Source organism: Simochromis diagramma, unplaced genomic scaffold (assembly GCF_900408965.1).
Source record: "Simochromis diagramma unplaced genomic scaffold, fSimDia1.1 OVJJ01000302.1, whole genome shotgun sequence".
Lineage (NCBI taxonomy): Eukaryota > Metazoa > Chordata > Actinopteri > Cichliformes > Cichlidae > Simochromis > Simochromis diagramma.
In genome coordinates this window covers 5,636,585-5,659,615 of record NW_024386792.1, presented here as the reverse complement: position 1 = coordinate 5,659,615, position 23,031 = coordinate 5,636,585, and the positions used below count along the sequence as shown (strand labels likewise).

Sequence of the window (23,031 nt, the reverse complement as noted above, 5' to 3'; positions counted from 1 at the left end):
CATCATTTACTGTGATGTAAGTTTCAGTAACACCTTTAATATTACTAATACGCATTAGTACATGTACCATAAACTGCTGACAGGTCATTAATTCCATTCCTCAAGTAGTAAGCTTGAGGAAACACTCTGATTGTGAAGTGCTTGGACAGGTTGTAAATGTTACTGGCACCCTGAGGCTTAGAGTGAGAAAAGTAAGAATGAAACTGATGAGTACAAAATTTTCTGATTGCTAAGCTATCACGTCATGTGCCTCTCATGATAAGTTGGGAAACAACTGGCTGTTGACACCAAGCAAACCAGACTCCCTGACTTTCCGGTGAAAACCTTTCTGTGCAAGGCTGCTGACTATGTGTTTTGAACCTGATATAAAATAAGGCCACGTGAATGCATTTCTGTGTAGTAAGGCATCATTCTGTGCTGCTAGAGTAATTTTAGTAATTTTACAAAGTAGCCAGCAAAGACTGTGGTCCATAATCATTCTGTACACTGCTTTAATGTAACTCAATTATGTATAGACAAAAACAACAGCTTTACAGTATTTAAAAAATGACACAAGTTTTAATGTTGCCTATTTTGACAAACTTGTTTCCTTCATACAAAACAAACAGCTTGATTAAGAAAGTTAAAGGAACAGTTCACCCCCAAATCACATGAATGTCATTTTCCTCTTGTGGCATTTATCTCCATTGTTTTGATGCTAGTTGATCAGTTTCTCAGACACCATCTGTAGAAATGTGTGCCTCCTCTTTGACATAATGGAACTAAATGCCAGTTTGTGATGCCTAAATAGTAATATGAAGAATTACATTTAAAAACTATTTTAATTCTATGGAATTAACTCAAACAACCAAGAGAAAGATGCAGTTAGTTTCACTGCAGCTCAGCTGGCTGGGACACCTTTAACTTGAACATCCCATCATTCTGCCACATGTTGATACATTATTGCTTCTACAAACAGTTAAAGAGAAAACAGTTCCAAAATTAAACCGTTTCAGTATTTAGAACATCATTTCTGGGGAAAAAAAACATTGCTACTGGGTTTTACATTTCATTTAGTTCTGTTAAATTCAAGTAGCGAAACATTTCAACAGCTGATATCACCAAACTGTGTAACTAACAGCAAAGCAATCAAGTGGGGTAAAAAGCAGCCCAAATCTGAATTACATACAACTGTATAAAATCAGTACTTTAAGTGGCTGCTTATTTACTCGGGAGACAGCTATAGTTGTAATCATTAAGTAAAATAGCATAGATGTACCTCTATAATACATAGATAGTACATAGTCTAGAGGATGTTCCCATGATTTTATAAGAACTCTGTCACTAGAAATATTGAGGATCCTAATTAGCGTTATAAAAGATCTTTTGTTTTCTGTGGTGAGATGTTGGTTTTAGTTAAAAAAAATATATACATCAGTTGATTTAAAGACTGAGGTGAGACATTGTTACTTTTTTAGTCGGAAGTAAAGTTTCTTAGTGAGCATTGAAGCAAAACAAGGCATTTGCTTTTTCCCAACAAGCTGTGGGTCACAGGATTTTGGAACGTTCCTCATCGACACTTTTCTGTTGACTAGTGTGAGTAATTCTGTGAATTCAAGGGAGCTGCCATATTTTCGGAGCATCTCACACAGAGCCTGAATGTACCAGGAGCCTTTCTTAGTCTCCCGGAAGGAGTAGTAACCTATCAAATGACAAAAACAGCAAAACATGGCAGGTGGTCTAGTGTGGTTATGAAATATCAAATACTTTACACAGGGTTCATAAAGGGTCACTCATATGGTTAAAAAAATCTGTCCAGCAATTTTTTCACTTCTCCTCTAAGCTGAAGGTTCAGTCTAATCCCAGAAGACTCACCTTCAGCTACAGAAGAGCATATTATAAAATCAGCCCCGGCGGGGAGGGTGCGTATGGCACAGGCATCTGCAAACACCTCCACTTTGCCATCCACCGCATCAGCAGGGGTCACTGTAACACCTTCATCAAACAGTTTTCCACGACATGCCTGGAGATTAAAGATGGACACTGGCATTAACTGGGTGCTGGACTTGATAATAAACATAAGACAGACTGACGACCTCACTTCCTCCGTTACATCCTCACCCATTGTCCTCAACACGGGCTCCCCTCGGGGATGTGTTTTGAGCCTCCTGCTGTACTCTCTACTCCCTTATAACTGCTCAGCCACATTCCCAAGCACCCATGTTGTCAAGTTTGTGGTGGAACTAATTTCCAGCAACTATGAGACAAAGTACAGGTTGCAGGAAGAACATCTGCTTACTTTTAAAAGAAGCTGCTGAGAGCTCTCTTGCCCCTTATGGCGATCTGCAGCATCAAGTACCTGGGTATAAACATCAACAACGGCCTCACCTGAACACCAACTTCAGCAGGCTAATAAAGAAGCCCCACTTGTAACTACTGATGCTCTCCACAGTGCAGTTCAGTGGAGAGCATCCTCACACCTGTGAGTCGTGGAACCTGCTCTGCTGCTGATGGGAAGATTCTACGAGTGTGTGCAGAAACTCAGCAGCAGCCTTTCTCTTATCAACTGAAGACATCAACATCAGTTCAGATGTATAAATTCTGCCACACATCAGAGACTTTTCATGTGTGTACCCACACACCACATTACACATTATGGTTTCTATCTTATGTTCATATTTGTACTCACATTTCACTTTCTTGCATTCTTACACTCACTGCTCTTTAAATTGTATTTTTTTCATTGTGTTACGGAGTTTTTCTTGTTTTTGCAGTGCTGTTTCACCAGTACCTCATTACTTAGTGATTCTCATCCATCATCATTTTTTGGGATGACAATAACAGCAGGTTTACATAATCTGATGGACTTGACTGGGTTGTGTATTTTGCACCTGTATTATAAAGATCTTTGGCTTTCCAACAAGGTCCCGGCAGTTGTCTCCTTTGAACGTGGACATCATGTCCTGGATACTAATTTTTCCATCGTAGCAATAAACATGGTTATCCTCTCCGTGACTCAAGAAGGCGAGCAAAAAGCAATCAGCATCTGAGTGATCTTCCTCCGCAGCTGGTGGGACAACAAGTACTTGTTAAACTTGCGGCGAATTGTTGGATTTGACACATATATCTTTGCAGCAGAGCAAAGAGTTATGGGAGAAATCAAACTTCATGTACATCCTGGATGCATTCCATTTGAGAGTTACAATTGATTGTGTGGGTACCTTTAGCGATTTCATCTAGGACATCCACCTGCTTGTAGTTATCATAACACCTCACTTCAAAGTTTAGATCCTCCAATCTGAACAGAAAGTGAAAATGAGTTGATTAGTTTAACAGATCATCCATCAGTCTATTTAGAATCACCTCTTCACTACAGGACCGACATTATTCTTTACAGTGGGAATTTGTGAAAATATAGCACGTCAAATATTGGTTTTGGCACTAACTGGAGCACAAAGGTGAAATCAGCACCAAGGGGCTTGAGGAGAGAAAATAACATTTCATTATCAGGAAAAATCTGTGGAGATTCTCACACATTTTTACCACAGAAAGGAGCTACAGCTGCTAAACAAGTGCTGGCATGTTCTTTAGCACAAAGCTGTGTCAAATACAGTGTTTCCCTTTCTTCAGTAGATAGCTGGGAATTGTACCTTTCCTTCAAGTTGTAACGATCAGCACTGGTTCCAACTCTGTCATTCAAGCCCAGGCGCCCGAAGAACTTCTCCTGATTAAAAATGAGAGCAAGACCTCGTCGTTTGTTACACATCTTGTACTCCTCTGCAGGATCCAAGGAGCTGATTTAAAAAAAAAAAAAAAAGAGTAATGAATGCAGTGTGTCTGAGTGCTTGGTACCAGATTAAAGTGATAATTTCCAGCTAATAGCCAAAAAAGGTGGAAGTAAGAATTTACCTTCTGATGAAGGAGGTGTTCTCTGTTTGTTTCTCTTTGCATACTATTGAAAAACAAATTCATATTCATAAATAACCAGCGCAACAATTACAAAATGATAATAATACAGAGCCAAGTCCTGCGTTACAACTTATCTAAATATTGATGATTATGATTACCAATGATAACCATTGTATTGAAAAGAACATAGGACGGTATGGACACATTTGTGTATCACCAACCACCTACACACAAACACACACACACATTAAAATAATTGAGCTTGTTGTGACAGTTCTCATTACAGTATTAACAAAAAAAATGGCCAAAAATGCACAGAAATTATTCTACTTCTGTCTCAAATATGGTCATGCAGTTATTGTTCCATCCATTCAGAGTCCTGACAGCTGTTAACAGCTGGGTGATGCATGGTGAAAGATGGCAAAGGCTGCTAAAAGAATAGAGACAGAGAGGGACAGCTTTACTCTACAGATAATATACTGTATAGGGTAGACTTAGGGTGGCATGGGTGTATTTGACAGAAGGAATTTCATTTGGTTCAGTTTTTGTTTCTGTTTCTAAAGTTCCTGCCATGGCTGAGCAGCCGGTGTGTTTAAGGAAACGAACCCAAATGCAGACACCGAAGGAGATGGAACTGAGCTGTAAACAAAAAGCGAGCCTTTTATTGTGGCTGATGACATAAATACACAGAATAAGGCAAAAGGCGAATGGGGGCAAAAACTAGACTAAAATCTAAACTGGGCAAACTAAACTGTGATTACTATCATTAAACTATGATAACTACTGACAGGAACATGATCCTGAGCAGGAACATGCAAATAACTATGATGAAAAACCAAGAACATGAACATGACCTGAGCAAACACATGAAAAACGTCTAACCTGATGTGAAGTGAAGGGAAGGAACACAGATGACATTGACTGAATGAAACACAGAGACTAAATACACAACTGGGGAAACAGCTGACACAAATGAACATAACAACATCACAGGGAAAGAGTAAAACTAAACACACTGAACAAAGAAACAAAATCAGGAAACACGGAGAGACGTAGACATGACAACACAGGCTTGACAACATGAAACACAGACACGAAATACAAGTCATACTGACACAGAAGACAAGAACAGACTCACACAAGGGGACAGAGATGAAAACTTAAACTAGAATAACATTCAACTAAATCCTAACAGATAATACCAACACAGGACTTAACATATTTTCAGTATGATATAAGAAATAAAAATACAAAATGAACATGCTGGGTCACAGGCCCAGCCCCTGACAGCACATTATCATGGTCATAGGCTCTACTTTGAACTGTGTGTTTCATATTTACTCCACACTCATACATATTTTAGTACAAAATAATAGGATGGTGGACAGAAAACTGTGGACATCAACATTTGTTGAGATCCACCTTAAAAATCCAGCACAGGTAATTAGATCAATGTCACCCTATTTAATTTGAATTCAATGTTGACTTTGCCATAATAAAATAATACTTTTTTTAAATTTTGTAACTTTGCACTTTGTTTCACTTGTGCTTTGGTATGAACAAGTATTCTCTCTTCCATATTTCAAAATAAGTTTTCAGTTTATATAAATCACAGTCTGAAATACTCACCTGTCTTATTCTCAGTTTCTACTGTGTCTGTAGCAAAACTTAATGGGAAGGTCATAGAGAACCTGGCACCTGTTGTAGTAACATAGTGATTGGCTTAAGGAAATTAAAAATTCATATTAAAGGTGTGACAGCACTTAAACAGGTCAGGTGTCTTTTTTTAAAATAAAGACAAAAATTGTAATTTGTTACCTCCACATTCGTCTTCGTCCCTGTTAGACATGTCCGCAGGTCACCTTGCCTTCGACTGACGCAGAGAGAAAAAGACATTTATCTGGTCAAATCATCCTAAAGAGGCATTTTGTAGCCCTGCCCCCAGCTGTCTTGTTGAATCTGAAGTATTGCCTTCCGTCAAGGATCTGAGTTGTCAGAAATCTCCACCCACGGTCATTCATTCATGTATGCAGATGATGAAAGGTTGCAGTGGTATCACTTTACCACAGATGTCTGTGTTTGGTGATGATTTTGCTACAGAGATGATTGTGAAAGTATAAGTTTATACTGAGCAAAATCAGTTATCCAGTTTAGTAGCTCAGTGCTTACGATTTCCTACTACTTAAATATTTTTTATTTATTTTCTTCCTATGTTTGATCAACATAGGCTACTGACTGTGAACTACAATAATGGAGAAGTGTTCACAGTTTCAGCTGCTCGAGAGAAGAATGGTGATTGCAGTCTAATATGTAGATCAACCAGCTGACATACAGAAAGCACAAGATATCGTTGATAACAAATATAGCTGAACGTTAGACCAGCCTTTGTGTGTCCTATAAGGAGCTTTCAAGAAATTATTAGGAGTGTAAACCAGACAAGGAGGTGGGAGATGTAGGCTGTTTATTTATTTATGATGCTGAGGAGAAGGAAGTAATGTAGATAAGAAAGACTTTTTTTGCCACAGTTAAAGATCACCTTTTATCAGTGCATCAGCAACCTTAGACCTGAATAACTAGATCAGGTTGAAAACAACCGTTAAAGTGTAGTGACACAGATTAAATGTAACATGAATCACATAAGAATGATTATGTTGATTTAATAAACTGCTCTCTCAGTGCCTGTGATCATCCTCTACCAGCAAAGCCTAACTGCTGTTCTTCATCATGGGAGAAATCAAACGTCTGCTTATTGATCAGAAAATAAATATGGTTTTAAATATTAGTTTGATCAAGTTTATTTTGTTATGCATGTTCATGTCATGGATTGTAAACATCTCAGAGAGGAGACATGCTTGCATCCCAACAAGGATCGCCTAGACAATCTGTAACACTGTGGGTGGACCAGTGTAAATATTAATAGCATCAATACCAACACTGGTACTGGTATGAGATTGATAATAGCACAAAAAGACTGTTACTTTGATTCTCTCCTCTAAGTTCAGTTTATTGCTCCCGTTCATTTGAAAACAGGTCTGTGCAAACACCCCACCTCTCACGCTTTGCTCCGCCCCCTCCTCCATGCTCTGCTGTGTTTAGTTGACTGGCAGTCGTGTGACAGTACACAACCCATCTATGGAAAGCAGAATATTTACATCACTCAATGATAGGCAAATTTAGTTCTGTTTCACAGCAGCATTCAGGATGGTAGGTTGTTAGTCTCCCCTGAAAAACTGACCTTTGGAAAAGTCAAGAGGACACTTACCTTTTTACTATCGATAATGAATCCTTACTCAGTGTTTAAATCACAATAAAGACATGAAAAGTGTTTTTGTGGATGATTCAAGTTGTATAGATTTGTGACTTTGCTAAAGATTAAATCACAAGTTAGATTGTCCGATTATTATAATCTCAATCTAATGACAGACAGAACGAGCCTGTTGACTTCTTACTCAGTGCAAACACTGGGAAAAGAAGGAAGTAAAACACATAACATACTGGCTACTGGCATTTATCTCATACTGAGTATGACAAGCACGGACTGTTTCCCAAGTCACCTCAGTGGTTTCGACGTGGAAGACACTCATATTTTGAACTGACACTTTGGTGGCATTTTGATTTATTTTGTAGTAATGTCTCCTTCCTGTTTTGTTGTTTGTATTTGATGTGGAGCACCAAAGTAATAAAACTTACTTCTTTGCTGTAAATCAGTTTTGCTTTCATTTAACCTGCTTCTAAACCACTTCAGGACAAATAAGAGAATCCACACACACACACACACACGCACACACACACACACACACACACATATACACACTTAATGCATGAAAACTAATAAAGTTAGAAATTTTATTGAGGGCAAAGCACTAAGTAAAATCCATAAAATCATTAAAGTAATGCAAAAGAATACACTGTCAGTGTGTAAATGCAAATACACATTACAGAACAGAAATTCCCTTTTTTTAAGTAGTAAGCTTGAGGAAACACTGTGATTACGTAATGTTTAGACAGTTTGTTAATGTTACTGGATCCCTGAGGCTTACAGTGAGATATGTAAGGATGAAACTAATGTGTACAAAAATCCTGATTTCGTTTCCTGATTGCTAAGCTGTCTCGCCTGAAAAATAACTGGCTCAAAGACAAAGTCGAAACTGACTCAACCGCCAAGACTCCCTGACTTTTCGGTGGAAGGGTCCACTGTAAACTGTTCTGAACTTGATATAAAATAAGGCAAAATGAATGTATTTCTGTGCAATAAAGCATCATTCTGTTGCTTCTAGAGTCATTTCAGTACAGTAGTTTTACAAAGACTGTGGTTCATAATCAGCATGCAATTTTAAAGCAATTCAAGCACTAAAGCTTAAAAGTAATAGGGACACAGAACAACATAGTTGAACAACAAATATAAACCTGATCATTTTGAGACTGAGGTGTGTCATTGTTACTTTTTTGGTTGGAAGTAAAGTTTCTTGGTGAGCATTGAAGCAAAACAAGGCATTTGCTTCTTCCCGATAAATCTTGGTTGACATGGTGTTGGAATATTCCTCAGTGACACTTTTCTGTTGACCCGTGTGAGTAACTCTGTGAATTCAAGGCTATCACCATACTTTTGAAGCAGCTGACAGAGATCCTGGATATACCACGAACCGTTTTCCCTCTCCCGGAAGGAGTAGTAGCCTAACAAATAATGACAACAGCAAAACGGCAAAAATGAACATGGATGTTGAGGTAAAAGTAAAGAGGACAGATTTTCTGAGGGCTATGAAATATTTTATACCAGGATTTATTTAAGCTGACTCTTATGGTTTCACTTAAGAAATAAAATTCTATTGAAGCATTTGTTCAGTTTTTGCTCACTAATAAATGAGCTTACAAGCACATATAAACAAACAGTGTATAGCAAGAGTTGGATAGTTTGTGACACTGTAGTGACAGTGACACACTCAGAGCATTACCAAAGCAGGGAAGATTTGTCAGAAGTCTAGCCTTTAAAATAATACTAACATCACATTTCTACCTTATGGAAAAAAACACTCTGCTTTGTGTCTTTGATATCTCCTCTCAGTCAAAATAAAAATAAAAAGGTTTAGTCAAATGCCAGAAGACTCACCCTGAGCCACAGAATAGCACATGATGAAATCAGCCCCAGCAGGGAGGGTCTGTATGGTGCTGGCATCCATGAACACCTTTTCTTCAGACTCCATCGTAGAAGCTTCGGTCACTGTAACTGACACATCAAACTCTTTTCCGCGACATGCCTGGAGATGGGGGATAAACATTGGTTTCCAGTTGAATTAAATCAAATTAACTGGTTGTTGGACTTTCTGACAAACAGAAGACAGACTGACAGACTTCACTTCCTCCTACACCTCCTTCCCCATCATCTTCAACACTGGCTCTCCTCAGGGATGTGTTATAAGCCCCCTGCTGCACACTCTACTCTCTTATAAGTGCTCAGCCACAATGTCAAGTTTGCAGATGACACAGCAGTGGTGGAACTCATTTCTGGCACATATGAGACAGTTTTGTTTACCCAACTCTCATCCCAAAGAAGGCAACACAACAAAACATCCAGACTGAGACTCATGACTATGTTATGAGTTGGAATGACTGTAAACCTGTTGAATCTTTAAAAAATGGCTACACCAGGTTAATCTGATGGACTCGTATGGGTTTTTGTGTTTTGTACCTGTATTATGAAGATCTTTGGCTTTCCAACAAGGTCCGGGCACTTGTCCCCTTTGAACTTGGACGTGATCTCCTGGATACTGATTTTTCCATCGTGGCAATAAACGTGGTTATCATCTCCATGACTCAGGAAGGCGAGCAAAAAGCAATCAGCATCTGAGTGATCTTCCTCCGCAGCTGGTGGGACAACAAGCACTTGTTAAACTTGCAGCGAAAGTTGGATTTGACAAAGATATTTTTGCAGCAAAGCAACAAATTGAATTATGTAAGAACTCAAACTATGGTGATGATTTTCTTTGTCCATCTCGATGCATGCTGGTCATTTGAGAGAAACAAATGATTATGTGGGTACCTTTGGCGATTTCATCTAGGACTGCCTCCAGCTTGAGGTTATTGTAACATTTCACTTCAAAGTTTAGATCCTTCAGTCTGAACAGAAAGTGAAAATGAGTTGATTAGTTTAGCAGATCAATGGTCAAAAATATTTTTATTGTTCTTTATTAGCAATATAAATTCCTTAGACAAGGATCTGCTCGGATCAGGATTGATTGGACCTTTTTCAGAGTGCTATAAATTATACTGCAACTGCACTTCTGCTGGTGCAGACACTCCAAAGCATCATCTATTACCACCACAGGAGAGACGGTCATAGGATTCTTTCTAAAATCCACAACCATCTCTTCAGTTGTTGATGCAGTGGGAATAACTTGGACCAGTGTGAAATCAACCTCTATAGGGCCACGATCACACTCTGTAGTGGGGATTGTGATCAGGGTCATCACTATTAAGAAGAAAAACAATCACCAAGTTCTCTGTGAACTTAAAAATAAAAATATAGCATATGACACATTGTCTTTGGCACTCCCTGGGGCACAGAGGTAAAAGATTGCAGCCCTGGGGCGATACTAGTAAAGAAGAAAAAGATTCAGTTTTACCACAGAAATGATCAACAACTCTAAACACATGCTGGCATGCTCTTGAGCATGAAGCTGTGCCAAAAACAGGTTTCCTCATTCTTCAGCAGATAGCTAGGAGGTTGTACCTTTTCTCCAAGTTGTCACAATCAACATTGGTTCCACGCCTCTCTGGCAGTTCCAGGCGCCAGAAGAAGTCTTTCTGGTTAAAAATGAGTGCAAGACCTCGTCGTTTGTTGCCCATCTGGTACTCCTCTGCACCATCCGAGGAGCTGATTTTAGAGTAAACAATTTGCAGTAAATGCAGGCAACATTCTCAGTGTCTGGTACCAGAATAAAGTAAGATTTTCCAGCTAATAGTGTTTACCTTCCAATGGTGGCCTCATTCTGTCTTTGGTTCTCTGTGCACATTATCAAAAAGCACATTCGTAAATAACCAGTGCAAAAATTACAAAATAATAATGCAGTGTAATAATGCAAATCTTACTTTACAGCTTATTTAAATGCTGCAATATTCTTTTTTGTTAAACCATAGAGCTATAAGTGCTGCTAGTGCAGCACTTAATGCCAGACACACCCATTCTACAGAATGGGTGTGTCTGGCATTGAGGCAGAAATGTATTATACTAAGGTGTCTTGACATGAATGCTGCTGTCTCTCTATAAACTGTATATCTTCTGCGACACAGCAAAATCCAACCTCAATAACCTTCATGCAGCTATGATTTGTTTATTTTCATTTTTTTTTTATTAAATCCAGCACAGGTAATTAGGGGAAAACTGTTGGATATCCATTCATGCATATGAAGCACTTTTATAGATTTATGCAGGTCAGTTTCCTCAAGACATCAAGTCACTTTGAATGATATTTACTATAATTATTATCTACATGACAGTCAAATCAAAAGGAAAGTTAAGTGGATGATTAAAGTCACCCTGTTGACTTTGTTTTACAGTTTGTTTCACTTTTTCTTTGTAGGAATATTCTCTCTTCCCTATTTCAAAAGAAGCTTGTAGCATTGAAATGCTCACCTGTCATATTGTTAGTTTGTGGTCGTCTGTGTAGGAACACTTCCTGGGAAGGTCATAAAGAAACAAAAGTTTTCACTTTGTAAATGATACAACATGAGGCACCTGATTCAAAAGGTGACTGACCTGATCAAATTTAAGGCAAAGGTGTGACAGCACCTGTATGGGTCACACGTCTATTCTCAATTTAAAACAAAAATCTTAATCTGTTACCTGTACAATAGTCTTCTGCCCTGTTAGACCTTTCTTCTGACTGACACAGCGAGAAAAACATATTTGCCAGATTAAATCATGAATGAAGAACCAGGCTGTAGCCCCGCCCAACGGAATCTCATTGGATTGCAGCACTCTGTTCTGTGCTCCTACAGGGCAGGGGAGGTGTCTCTACTGCCAGCAGCAGATACGGACACAGAGGCTGCAACTCAACTGCCTGCTCAGACCCACAGTCAGTGTGACCTTTGAACAGCCTGTAATGACAAACTTCAGTTGACATTATAAAATTTGGTGCGTACGGCCTGCTCTGACAGCCAAACTTGCACTGCAGTATACATGTTGTACCCAGTTGTACCCAGTTTCTCAAAAGCAAATATTTCTTCAATCTTTGCTTTTGCTGTTTGGCCTAAAGAGGTTGGGTCATTATCGCCTTGCCTCATCCTGTCACGTGATCACCTGACACAACATGCGTTTCTTTCCGCTGTTGTTCTTGGTGGTTAAAGCCCACAAGAGCACCTGGCTGTAGCAGGGGCGGAGCGTGGGGGTGGCTTACTGGGCTTAAGCCCGGGTTGTTTTGTCAGAAGCCCGGGGTCTTTTGGAGTGTAATTTTTTCATAGTTAGATGTCTGGCTGACAACTGTATAAAACAAAAAGTACACACAATATTCGAAGCACATAGTGCACACTGTGGGAATTTGCGACTGTGCGTGAATCCCCCCTGATATTGGTATGATCCGAGCTCAGGCACTAAGCGACTGAGCGAGAGGGCGGGGCAGCTGCCGCCTGTGTGCGCTGTTGGAGAAACGGAGCCAGCCATACTAAGGAGAGCTTAAGTTTGAGCAGGTACCAAAGCAAATCATTCGTACCGTACAAATAATGTAAATATGACGGTGCATCACGAAAGATTGATATCAAACTGATCACTTGACCAATATTACGTTACTTGCTCTTCAAGTGAATCAACAAATGGCGAAATGAAAAGCCGAACAAATGCTATTTTTTTAGAGTCTTAGCTTACGTGTGTTTATTTCATATTTTCAGTTCTTACCCTCCCCGACTAAATCGGTTTCAGTTATGTACTGAAATATAAGAATGGACATTAGAGGGTTCTTTCAAAGAAAAAACTCAGGTAAATGTTATTTTATATATTATGCTTTGTATGTTGTTCAGTATATTTCTATGCAAACCAAGAGGGATTTCAATACACAGCAGTATATCCACAGTTTAAACCAGATATTTACATACACTTTATGGAAAATACAAGAACATTTTTTTACTGTACAACATCAATTTAGAGTAAACTTGTTTTGTTTTGGATAAATATTGAAATATCTTTTGAATTAGTTAAATGTCAGAATAAAGAGAGACAGAGCTGTCTATTTTTTATCACTTTCATCAAATTTAGGAGTACATACACTAAGTTTATTGTTAATTAATAAGAAAACTACAGACGATTCCATTCTGAGCTGAAGAAGCTTCTGATAGGTTAGTAGAGTCCATGTGAGTAAACTGGTGGCACAGCTGTGGATGCATAGAAGGCAAAACACAGAGCCTGTTTCTGTGACATGGGAAAATCAAGAGATGTCAACCAAAACACCAGGAACAGAACTGTGGAGCTCCATAAGTGTGGCTCAATTTTGAATACAATTTGGTGCCATTTGCAATTAAGAAATACAGACAGTTTCTCTCTTTACTCTTAAAATTAACAAATATGTTTTTTATATTTATCAATCTAAAAAAATTAACATTTAGTCTGATTTGATGTTACAATTAAAAAAGTGTTTTTATCTGAAGAGTACATAAATATCTGGTTTCAACTGTATATTTGATGATTGTCAGCACAAAGAGAGAGAGAGGGAGAATGAGGACAGAACAGAGATGGAACAAGAGCAGGTGAGACACACATGTTAGTCAAATGGTTGTTTACCAAAAGTATCACCGTATCATAGGTACTCATGTATCTCGTACCTAGTATTTCTTTTTAGGTTTGCTATTTTTCAAATTCTATATTTATTAAGTTATGCAGGCTTGTTTGCACAACAAGGCTAAATAATTATATAAACCTTTCTGAATCTAAATAGTGGACTTTGGTAGAATTTAAAAAACAAGTGTAGTGCAGGTCTATGATGATTTTTAGTGCTACTATCATCTAGTTCTGATTCTGGTTCTGTCTTGGTTAAATCCTAAATAGTCCTGATTTTGAACTGTTGTAGTCCTGTTTTAATTCTGGATCAGTTCTTGGTCTGGTTGAATTGGGGTTTAGTCCTCGTGTCTTGATACAGACCCGACTTTGTTCTGCCTTGATGCTTAATTAAAAAACTAGTTTATGGTGTCCTGCATATGTGATATATTTTTTCCTATATGAAGTCATTCTTTTTTGAACAAAACTCAAAACAGAGCCAATTAATCTTTCAGTCTTTCAGTCATTTCTAAAATAATAATCCCACATGCATACTACCCTTTAGGGCTAAGCCCCGGGTGTTTCAAATGTCTGGCTCCGCCTCTGGGCTGTAGCCAGACCCTTCTCGGTTAAAGGGAGCAGTTTGCAGCAGGTGTTCGTTTAAGCTGTAGTGCTACCGAGTGACCACAAGGAAGCGCTGTTTTCTTACCTAACTTTAAATATTGATATCAAAAGTGGAAAGTCAAACAGGAACGCTTTGTCAGTGTGTGTCAGGCTGATAGTATGTAAGATTGTTTAATGTGATGAGGTGAAAACTTGACAGTCTTATCAGGAACCAATATGACGACAATATTCTCAGGAGTTTCTAGGAAGTCTCCCCTTCTTCACTTCCCCTAATGTAGTTTTTAATAAAATTATAAAGATGTGTTTCCAAATGTGCCCAAAGGAAAACGTTTTTTGTTGGAATAACTGAAAAAGTAAAATCCTCTTAATCAAGATATATATGATTTTAGGTTACACTGTTTAACGTTTTTAGTTAATGAAAAAATGATTAAACTGAAAAATTTTAAATTGAATTTTTGTAATCAAGGTTATTCTGCTTAAATAAAATTTCACTACAGCGAGCGAGGTTTTTTTTTGTACCTTTATTTAAACTGTTTATTTCCCATGTATAAAAATCATGCTACATCTAATTGATTTTTTTTTTTTTTTTTTTTTTTGTTATGTTATGCTTTAGTTAGACCAGAAAACCAGACTAAATATATTTGAGCAGCCAGTCTGGCATTTACCATCATAAAGCATTTACCATCACCATAAAGATGATGCCTTTATGAAAGCTGGAAAGAAACCCTACCCAAAATCAAAACTGAGGATCTAAGTCTTCTCTCTGTGGCCTACGACTGACAGTTACATATCAATCTGAACAAAGGGGTAAGGTTTACACAAGATCATCTTCTACTCTGAAGAGACAAAACAGCTGACTATGCCAGAACTTGCAGTGCCCTGAGAAGAGGATATGGAAGAAGCAATTGAGCCAAAACATGCAAAGTACCAAGAGCCCATTGAGAAGAGACGGAAAGGGCCCTCTGTCAGCTCAGCTCAAAAAGGCTGGCTATTTTGTATCAGGTTTTTTATTACAGGAGAGGCAAAGAAGATGGCCATTAAAACCATGAGTGAAGCTGGGTTTTGATTAAAAGGGCTGACCTGTGGGTGGTTTCTGCTGGGGCACAAGTCAGGGCTTGATCAACCTCAGCTGGGTCACCTGTGTAGGATGTCTGATGCAGGTTTTGGTCCATTTTGGAGTGTGGTTTGACATTCTGCATGCTTATATGAAATAAAATAATGAAACACACTCTCATCAATCACCGGCTTGACAACCTCCAAGTCTGAGTTTTTTTGTCATTTTTTAGGTATGGTGTAAATTAAAGCTCATTTGGGTTGATCCTTGCTATAAAACCTTCTTCAGGAATAGTTCTCCAGGCTTCTTGAAGGACATTTAAAGCTCTTCTTTGAATCTTGGTTGCTTTTTTGTTCTAATCTATGTCAAGATGATCCTACACTGCTTCAATAATATTGAGGTCCGGGCTCTGGGGAGGCCAATCCATGATTGATAGTCTTCCACTGTGTGTTTTTCTATGCAGGTATGCTTTTATTGAACTGGGACTTCTGGGACTCTTTTTGGGATCATTGTCACGCTGAGAAATATAGCTAATGCCAGTAAGACACTTTCCAGTATTACATGGTAGATCAAAACTTAATGGTACTTTTCTGCATTATTAATTTTATCAAGACTCCCAACACCACTGACTGAAATGCAGCACAAAACCATGACAGAGCCTCACTGTGTTTTACAGATGAATGTAGACGCTTGCTTTTGTATCGCTCTACTGACCTCATCCATAGTGATGACCAAAATGAACCAAAAGATTTTACATTTGAATTCATGACATCCAAGACCTGTTATCTCAGATTTTTAGTCCAGTTCTCGTGTTCTGGCAAACCCCAGTCTGTTCTCAGTTTCCTTTCATTAAGTATGGCTTCTTAACAGCCACCCTTCCACTGACACCATTTCTGATGAGGCTTTTGCAAACAGTAGATGGATCTGCTCCTGTGCAAATTCACTGGCCTCATCCAACATATATATAGATATGATTAAAACATGTCACCTTAGACACTTAAAGACTCATTTACTTAAAAACAATGGATAACAAGGTAACAGTTGAAGCACAACTATTTTTATTGCAAATTTAAAAGATGTTTCTAAAAGTCACATCTGCACCAGTCAGCACTTCAGATACAGAAGAGATAAACATTTTCAACTTAATCACAAGTTCTTGTTATTGTCACAGAAAAGGGAAACGTGCTGTGCTGTTTTCTTTTACAGTTCACTATTTGCTAATGACATCTTGAAAATTAAGCGATTTCAGGAAATCTAGACGAAGCTCTAGCAGGTTACTCAGGTTGTGATGAGTTTAAAAGAAATCGCTGAACTGATCTCTGGGGGTGGGTGAAACAAATAAAACAAACAAACAAAAAAAACAAAAACCCCAAAACAGCTCCATCTATTATAATTAAATAAAGTAACCAATAATGGTTTGGTACTGGAAGCGACATTTATATACTTAATATATTTCTCATTGTCAACAAATGACATGTTTTAGGCAGGGAAAGCTGAACCGTACATTAATTTTAACAACAAAACAAGACAAAACAAAACCCATTATCCTTTTACAGCTGAGGGGTAAAAACAGTTTTTTCCCATTGAATTAAAACAGTTCAGTCAGAAGTGTTCAAACTGAACATGGTCACAGTCTTTTTTTAATGTAAACTTCTGAGGAAGTTATGCAGACTTCACAGAAATATAAAATAAACTGCTGGTTTAAAGGCAAACCACAGAAACCCTGAACAATATATATAAATAATCAATTACATAGGAAAGATATTAATTGTCCACTCTCCATCTAAAAAAGGAGGCAAGACACAGATTAGTGCAAACCCAGTAGCTCTATCCCTGAGAACATCTAAGAAAGACAGAAAGTTTATTGCTAGCATCCTTCTGTTAGTGTTGAGTTTCTGAAAGGGTCAGCTGACAGTCTCGTGGCTGTGGTGGCGTCACAGCTCAGTCTTCACTTCATACTGGCACACACACGACGCTCGCTGACTGTCCAGGTAAGGCTTACATCCCAAGTGCATAACTGCATCGAAAAGCAAAGTCACTGCTGACTCACATGCTGTAAAACAGACAACACGAGAAATAATATGAACAGAAAAATCAGCTCACATCAATTCAAGCTCATTTATATAGCACCGAAGCGTAACAGCTGCCTCAAAGTGCTTTAAACTGTGGGGTAACAACTGTACAGCAAACACTTTATGATGGTCGGGAGTAAAAAAAACTCCCTTTTAACAGAAAGAAACAGTGAGGTGCAGCCATCTCGAATGACTGGTTGTGGGTGAGAGGAGAGTGGAAAGAAAAGAGGAAGAAACAGGAAGAGAGAAGGCAAAAATGTAATGACATGCTGCGGTGGCATATAAACCTGTGGGGTTAAATAAAAGGAGATGAGTAGAGAAGAAGTGCTCACAGTGTATCACATTACATCCTGCAGGAGCCTGAACAGCAGCAAGGGATCCTGAAAGGGTGGTTCAGGGTCACCTGACCAAGCTTTACCACAGACTTTATCAAAAAGAAACTCTTTCAATCTAATCTTAAAACTAGAGAACGTGTCTGAGTTCCAAATTCAAACTGGGAGCTCTGCCTCTCATTCAACTTTTAGAAACGCTAGGAAAAACAAGTAAGCCTGCAGTCTGAGAGTGAAGTGCTTTGTTAGGATAATACGATAGAACTTAGGGCCAAATATAATGACCTCAGTTTTGTCTTAATTTATAAGAAAAACACTACAGGACATCCAGGTGTTTAATACATCACTGGAGTTTAACTCATTGAATTTTTTTATCAGGCTTCATTTATAAATAAAGCTGGAGTCTGCATAGCACTGAAACTGTTTTCTAATGATACTGTCTCAGGGAAGCATGCATACTGGTAATATAAACAGAATCAGACTCAATACAGAACCTCGTAGAACTCCATGAATAACTTTTGTATTCACAGACACAGCAGCGTAGGCTGCGATTAAGTGATTAATTATAGAATTAATCGCTGACTAAGGTCTTTCCCCTAGTCCTAAATATAGACAAAAAGACAGCAAAAATGATTTTTAGATCACCCCACTTACAAAACTCTTAATTTCTTCAGTTTATCAATAATAGAAGAATGACTTAACAGTGCCTTTTGCACCATTAACAACAGCTGGGTCTCAGAGGCTTTTCTCCATTTACACCTTTCCCCTACAGCTATAGTATGCATATTGCTAAAACTTTATTAATACTAAAATGACTGCTTCAAGTCATTTGGAATATTCATCATTCCTGTGCAGTATTATAGCATGTTTTATTGCTTCCTGGAATAAAATGGTGAAAAAAGCAGGAAAAAGGCTTGAAAGGAACTTAGGATTGTAAAAGCTGAGTTACTAACACCATGCCTCTGTTTAAATAAAGTGTCACGGGGTGACAGTGAGTCTGGCTAACTGGCTAATCTAAACAGATTGAAGCAGTGCACTTCCCCCTGTTTAAGATGTGTTTTATCACCTGTGTAACAAGCTGTGGGTGATTCACAGGTTCTTTAAAGTAACCTCCTAATTTTACTAACGTAGCACTCTTACAATCTTACAAGGCTGTAAGAGCGGCATGTTCAATAAAGCCAATCAAATCATAACACAGACAAGTGATTTAGAGAGCAAATATGTATGTTGTAGTTGTAACAGATTTGTATTGTATGACATGCAAAACTACTGTATATTATGGTATGATATATTTGTTTTTTACTTGAGTTTCTATTCATTTCTATAAAGATCTCCAAACGTAGCACCTAAGCAAACTTAGTCCAAAAAATCTGTTTGCCTTTTTGCACAACCTCTTAAAATTACTTCCTAAACCACTGCTCTCTTACCTTGGACAGTTTGGGCCAATCCCAGAGTCCTCTGCACATTCCTGCAGATTTTCTCCAGACAGACCTGGAACTCCTCATCACAGTCGTGTTTCTCCCGGCCACAGGTGTCATAGCAGCGGTCATGTTGGTTGCAACATTTGGTCATGGACGGGATGCCAACATCAAACTGGATGAACACATATCAGTTACTCAGCAGCTGTTGGTTATGCACACGTTTTGGACTTGACTAGAGAAGGACACTACCAGAATGAGATGCACGTAAATGTTATAGTACTGCAGTTCTGTGCTCTGTTGCTGAAGTTAATTCAATTAACTGTATTAATTAAATTGATTAAACATGTTTCTACAGCCTTGTTCATCATCTACAGACCACTCCAGCAATATTCTGTTAGTTTCTGGTCTGACCCGCTGTGGTCAGAAACTTTTGGATTTCTGGTCAACTCTTTGTCCAGGAACTTTGAATTTTACTGTGAATATTTTCAAAGACTTCCTTGGATTTCAGCGTGTATTATGGTATCTTTTATACACTGGTGTTTGTGTCATATAGATTAAATTTGAAACACGTGTTCTTCTATCTCAAGGATTATTACATGACATTTATTAAGTGCATGTTATGGTAACAAAATGCCGATTTTAGCCATTTAAGAATAAATGTACAGAACTGTAACGTGTGCAAAAAGTGAAGTGAATACTTTCTGAAGCAAATGTATCTGGAGCTAACACTGCCAATAATACTGACCTAAGCAGTTTAGCTACATTTTACACAAACTGCAGCTTGTACTATGGACTTGCGTGTCTATTTCTGTGTGTATACTCAATGTATTTAAATAAGACAAATAAAATGATATACAAAATGATGCCCTTCAGCATGCTGGATGCACATGGCAACACGCTTTGAACTACCTGAATTCCAAACAGGGGGGAACCACATCCGTTGGGCGGTGGATTTTTGTACCCGGGACGAGGCACCGGCTTGTACCCTTTGAGACAGGAGCAAAGTTGATAAGATTTCTTACTCTTCAACTATCTGTTATCTTGCAGTCAGAGGTTACATGTTCACAGATAATTAAAAAAGGCTAGCGGTGCCACAGATAGTGCTGTGCAAATGTCTTGAAACACCCCTCATTTCTTTATATTTTAATTTCAATAACCCAGACTTTCTTGTCATTTTTAAAGTGGTCTCAAGCAATAGTTCTCTGGCCTTTCTGAAAGTCTTTCAAAGGTCTTTCTGCTTTTTCATTCATCTTGAGTCCAAGCCTTGGACCTGGCCATTTTCACCATTCACGCAAAAAAAGGGTCTTAACTCAAAAAAAAAGAGCAAAAAAAAGAAGCTTAACTTAGCAAAGAAGCACCAAATGAAAATGTATTTTTAGTCTCTTTCTTGTAAAAATACAACAGGCTTCTGTTCCCATTACTATAATTGAATCTGTGAAAATGCTAAAGACAACACAGCTTGACAAGCCTATGATTGTATTTTTATATCCATAAGTTGAATCCCAAAGAGCTATTAGCTAAAAACCAGTATGGCGTTCAGGGAATCCTAAAAAAAAAAAAATTGGGGAAACTCAACAAGTGCAGGACAGAAGAAGTAGTGGCACGCATGAAAAAGCCTCTCTACAGCTGATGTACTGTATCTGAAAAGTTTTAGCTATTTTTAAAGGACATAACTAACACAGGACCTGAGAGATACATCTTGCATCAGCTGACCATCTATTGTTTGCTGAAGCCTCATCTAAAACTGTCTCAGCTGAATAATGCCTGTCAAGAAGCCAATCTTAATTAAGGGAAACAGGAAGAAAAGGCTGTGGTACGCCAAGGTACACAAGACCTGGACTGAAAATTAGTGGGAACAGGTCTCGTGGAATGAAAAATCCAAGTTTAAATGTTTTGGGTGTCAATACATACAGAGGTGGTCAGGAAAGAGGTACATCAGGGAGTGTCTACAACCATCAGTACAACAAACTGGAAGCTCTTTGAGGATGCTTTTCAGCCAGTGGTGTTGGGTCTTTTCGAAACTGATGGAAATATGCAGTAAATTGCCATCACATTTTGACCCACCACGCATTATAATCTGGAAAGCGTCTGATTGGCAATGCAGTACCAATTTAGTAAAGCATACCTGGTTAGAAAAACAAAGTGTAAAAAAAATCAGTCATGGATTGACCTCCTCAGATCCCGGATGTCAAAATTATTGAAGCAGTGTGGGATCATCTTGACAGAGAACAGAAGGAAAGGCCAACATCCAGAAAAGAGCTTTGAATGTCTTTCAAGAAGCCTGGACAAATATTCACAAAGACGACCCAAAGAAATTATAAGAAAACTTATCTAAGAGAGCTCAGGCTGTGTTCAAGAATAATGCAGGTGATTCCAAATTATGTTTTTGCGTTGTATACTGCATTTCCATGTATGTTTGCACATGTTTCAATTCATTCATTTCTGCATTCATTTCTCATTGTTTTCATAAGAAAGTATGAAGAGATGAGGGTTGTTTGAGACTTCTACACAGGACTGAAGATGGTCGCGCCAACTATTAAATTAACGCAAACCCTTTTCAAGCTGATCTAAGAGAAAGTTGTGGCATAAATAATTAATTTACAAGCCTGACTAATAACAGGGAAATTCCTAAATTACACACTCTAGATGTCATAAACCCATTCTTAACTTGGAGAAAGAGCTTGAAAGCTGGAGTAATGACCTAGCTTACCATCACTACATCTGTAATGACACAGTCCGTCATCCCCACCAAACAAGTCCAGTGCTGCATTCAAGTACGTGTCAATCTTGTGGATCCCGTTACGAATGGTTTTTAGAGTCATCCTCCAGTCTGGAGTCTCCGGCTCGTGATTGCTAGCAGACACTCGTGAAAAATATCCGCAACAGCAGAAACCCAACAGAAAGACACAGATGTAGCTGGGGTACTTCATGGTCTACTTATCGTCAGGGCCAAAAAGCAGCGTTTTCTTGCACATTGGTTTTGATTAACTCCTAAATACGTTGTCTTGATAGCATTTTAACTGTCACACTAGCTTGTTTTCATTCCGAAAACACATAGGTGGCATGAGCTATGATGTCGTTTCCGGGTTTGGTGGTGTCACGTGACCGCTGGTAAACAAATTATGGTGACGTTAAAAGAAAAAGTGCGCTGTCTATATTAGAAATGGGATTTACTCTTATTTGCCCTGTATGTCTACTGTACAAACTGAACTGGAATGACTGGCTGTTCGCTTTATAATTTCAAATAAAGTTTGAAAAAAAAAATTAGTAATGGGATTTCCGGCTCTTTCGGCTGGACTCACTAAAAAGATCCGAATCTTCAGGTTGTTTTAATTAACAAAAATATAAAATTATGCAGAAAAGGAATTACTAATGTAAAAAAAAAAAAAAGTGGTTTTATTTATATATGTTTATATATAAATATATACGGTGGCCCCTAGAGACAAAGCGCGTACAAACTCCAAAGCACATATATATTCAAATAATTTAAAAGAAAAAAAGAAAAAAAAAAAAAAAAAAAAGTTAATTTACCTGTTACTACCACACACCAAATCCGGTCGTTGGTACTTCGTGGCTTGTGTAGCCACTAGGTAACAAAAGCTCAACACTGCCCCTAGCATCCTGGAGCACTTCTGTTGTGTTTTGTGCGTGCTTCGGAGTTTTTATGTGCTGCCTCTCTAGGGGCCATCATAAATATACTTTTATTTATTTACTCCACATAAAATGTAGTAAATAAATCATATAATACAAAAAAAAACAACTATTTAAATTTCAAATTTTAACTTAAAATTTTCAGCTTTTTCCTTTTAAACAAATTTAAAGTGAAACAACATAAAACACTGCAAACCACAACACAATTAAATATAAATATGAAAACAAAAGAAGATGCACATTCTCTGTCATA

General features: G+C 38.1%; 3 protein-coding genes across 4 annotated transcripts; all 3 read right to left on the bottom strand.

The window, feature by feature from the left end:
• Window positions 1-89: 89 nt before the first annotated feature.
• On the bottom strand, window positions 90-3,768 carry LOC120728812 (caspase-6-like). Its single transcript, XM_040024008.1, has 5 exons — window positions 3,630-3,768; window positions 3,201-3,277; window positions 2,871-3,046; window positions 1,855-2,002; window positions 90-1,681 (listed from the first exon to the last, which is right to left on the bottom strand). Exons 1-5 carry the CDS (start codon window positions 3,743-3,745, stop codon window positions 1,446-1,448), a joined length of 753 nt encoding a protein of 250 aa, XP_039879942.1. The 5' UTR covers window positions 3,746-3,768; the 3' UTR covers window positions 90-1,445.
• Window positions 3,769-7,720: 3,952 nt separating this feature from the next.
• Window positions 7,721-11,895, bottom strand: LOC120728811 (caspase-6-like). Of its 2 annotated transcripts, none has more exons than XM_040024007.1 (8): window positions 11,729-11,895; window positions 11,519-11,561; window positions 10,855-10,888; window positions 10,616-10,759; window positions 9,926-10,002; window positions 9,575-9,750; window positions 8,996-9,143; window positions 7,721-8,562 (listed from the first exon to the last, which is right to left on the bottom strand). In XM_040024007.1, exons 2-8 carry the CDS (start codon window positions 11,523-11,525, stop codon window positions 8,327-8,329), a joined length of 822 nt encoding a protein of 273 aa, XP_039879941.1. In that variant the 5' UTR covers window positions 11,526-11,561; window positions 11,729-11,895; the 3' UTR covers window positions 7,721-8,326. The 2 variants fall into 2 exon arrangements, with proteins under 2 accessions (XP_039879941.1, XP_039879940.1); XM_040024006.1 differs by lacking the exon at window positions 11,729-11,895 and adding an exon at window positions 11,642-11,665.
• Window positions 11,896-16,340: 4,445 nt separating this feature from the next.
• Window positions 16,341-22,236, bottom strand: pla2g12a (phospholipase A2, group XIIA). The gene is made up of 4 exons (XM_040024005.1): window positions 21,838-22,236; window positions 20,037-20,113; window positions 19,134-19,299; window positions 16,341-17,358 (listed from the first exon to the last, which is right to left on the bottom strand). Exons 1-4 carry the CDS (start codon window positions 22,055-22,057, stop codon window positions 17,240-17,242), a joined length of 582 nt encoding a protein of 193 aa, XP_039879939.1. The 5' UTR covers window positions 22,058-22,236; the 3' UTR covers window positions 16,341-17,239.
• Window positions 22,237-23,031: the final 795 nt, after the last annotated feature.

Excerpts from the sequence above, each read along its gene's own strand:
- LOC120728812 (XM_040024008.1), bottom strand. The coding sequence starts at position 3,745 with ATGTGTAACAAACGACGAGGTCTTGCTCTCATTTTTAATCAGGAGAAG. Across the intron at positions 3,047-3,200 it reads CCTAGATGAAATCGCTAAAG|CTGCGGAGGAAGATCACTCA; the intron begins GTACCCACACAA and ends TTGTCCCACCAG. Across the intron at positions 2,003-2,870 it reads CAAAGATCTTTATAATACAG|GCATGTCGTGGAAAACTGTT; the intron begins GTGCAAAATACA and ends TTTAATCTCCAG.
- LOC120728811 (XM_040024007.1), bottom strand. Across the intron at positions 10,003-10,615 it reads TGTGACAACTTGGAGAAAAG|ACTGAAGGATCTAAACTTTG; the intron begins GTACAACCTCCT and ends CTTTCTGTTCAG. Across the intron at positions 9,144-9,574 it reads CAAAGATCTTCATAATACAG|GCATGTCGCGGAAAAGAGTT; the intron begins GTACAAAACACA and ends CCCCATCTCCAG.
- pla2g12a (XM_040024005.1), bottom strand. The coding sequence starts at position 22,057 with ATGAAGTACCCCAGCTACATCTGTGTCTTTCTGTTGGGTTTCTGCTGT. Across the intron at positions 20,114-21,837 it reads TCATTACAGATGTAGTGATG|GGTACAAGCCGGTGCCTCGT; the intron begins GTAAGCTAGGTC and ends CCTGTCTCAAAG. Across the intron at positions 17,359-19,133 it reads ATTGGCCCAAACTGTCCAAG|CATGTGAGTCAGCAGTGACT; the intron begins GTAAGAGAGCAG and ends TCTGTTTTACAG.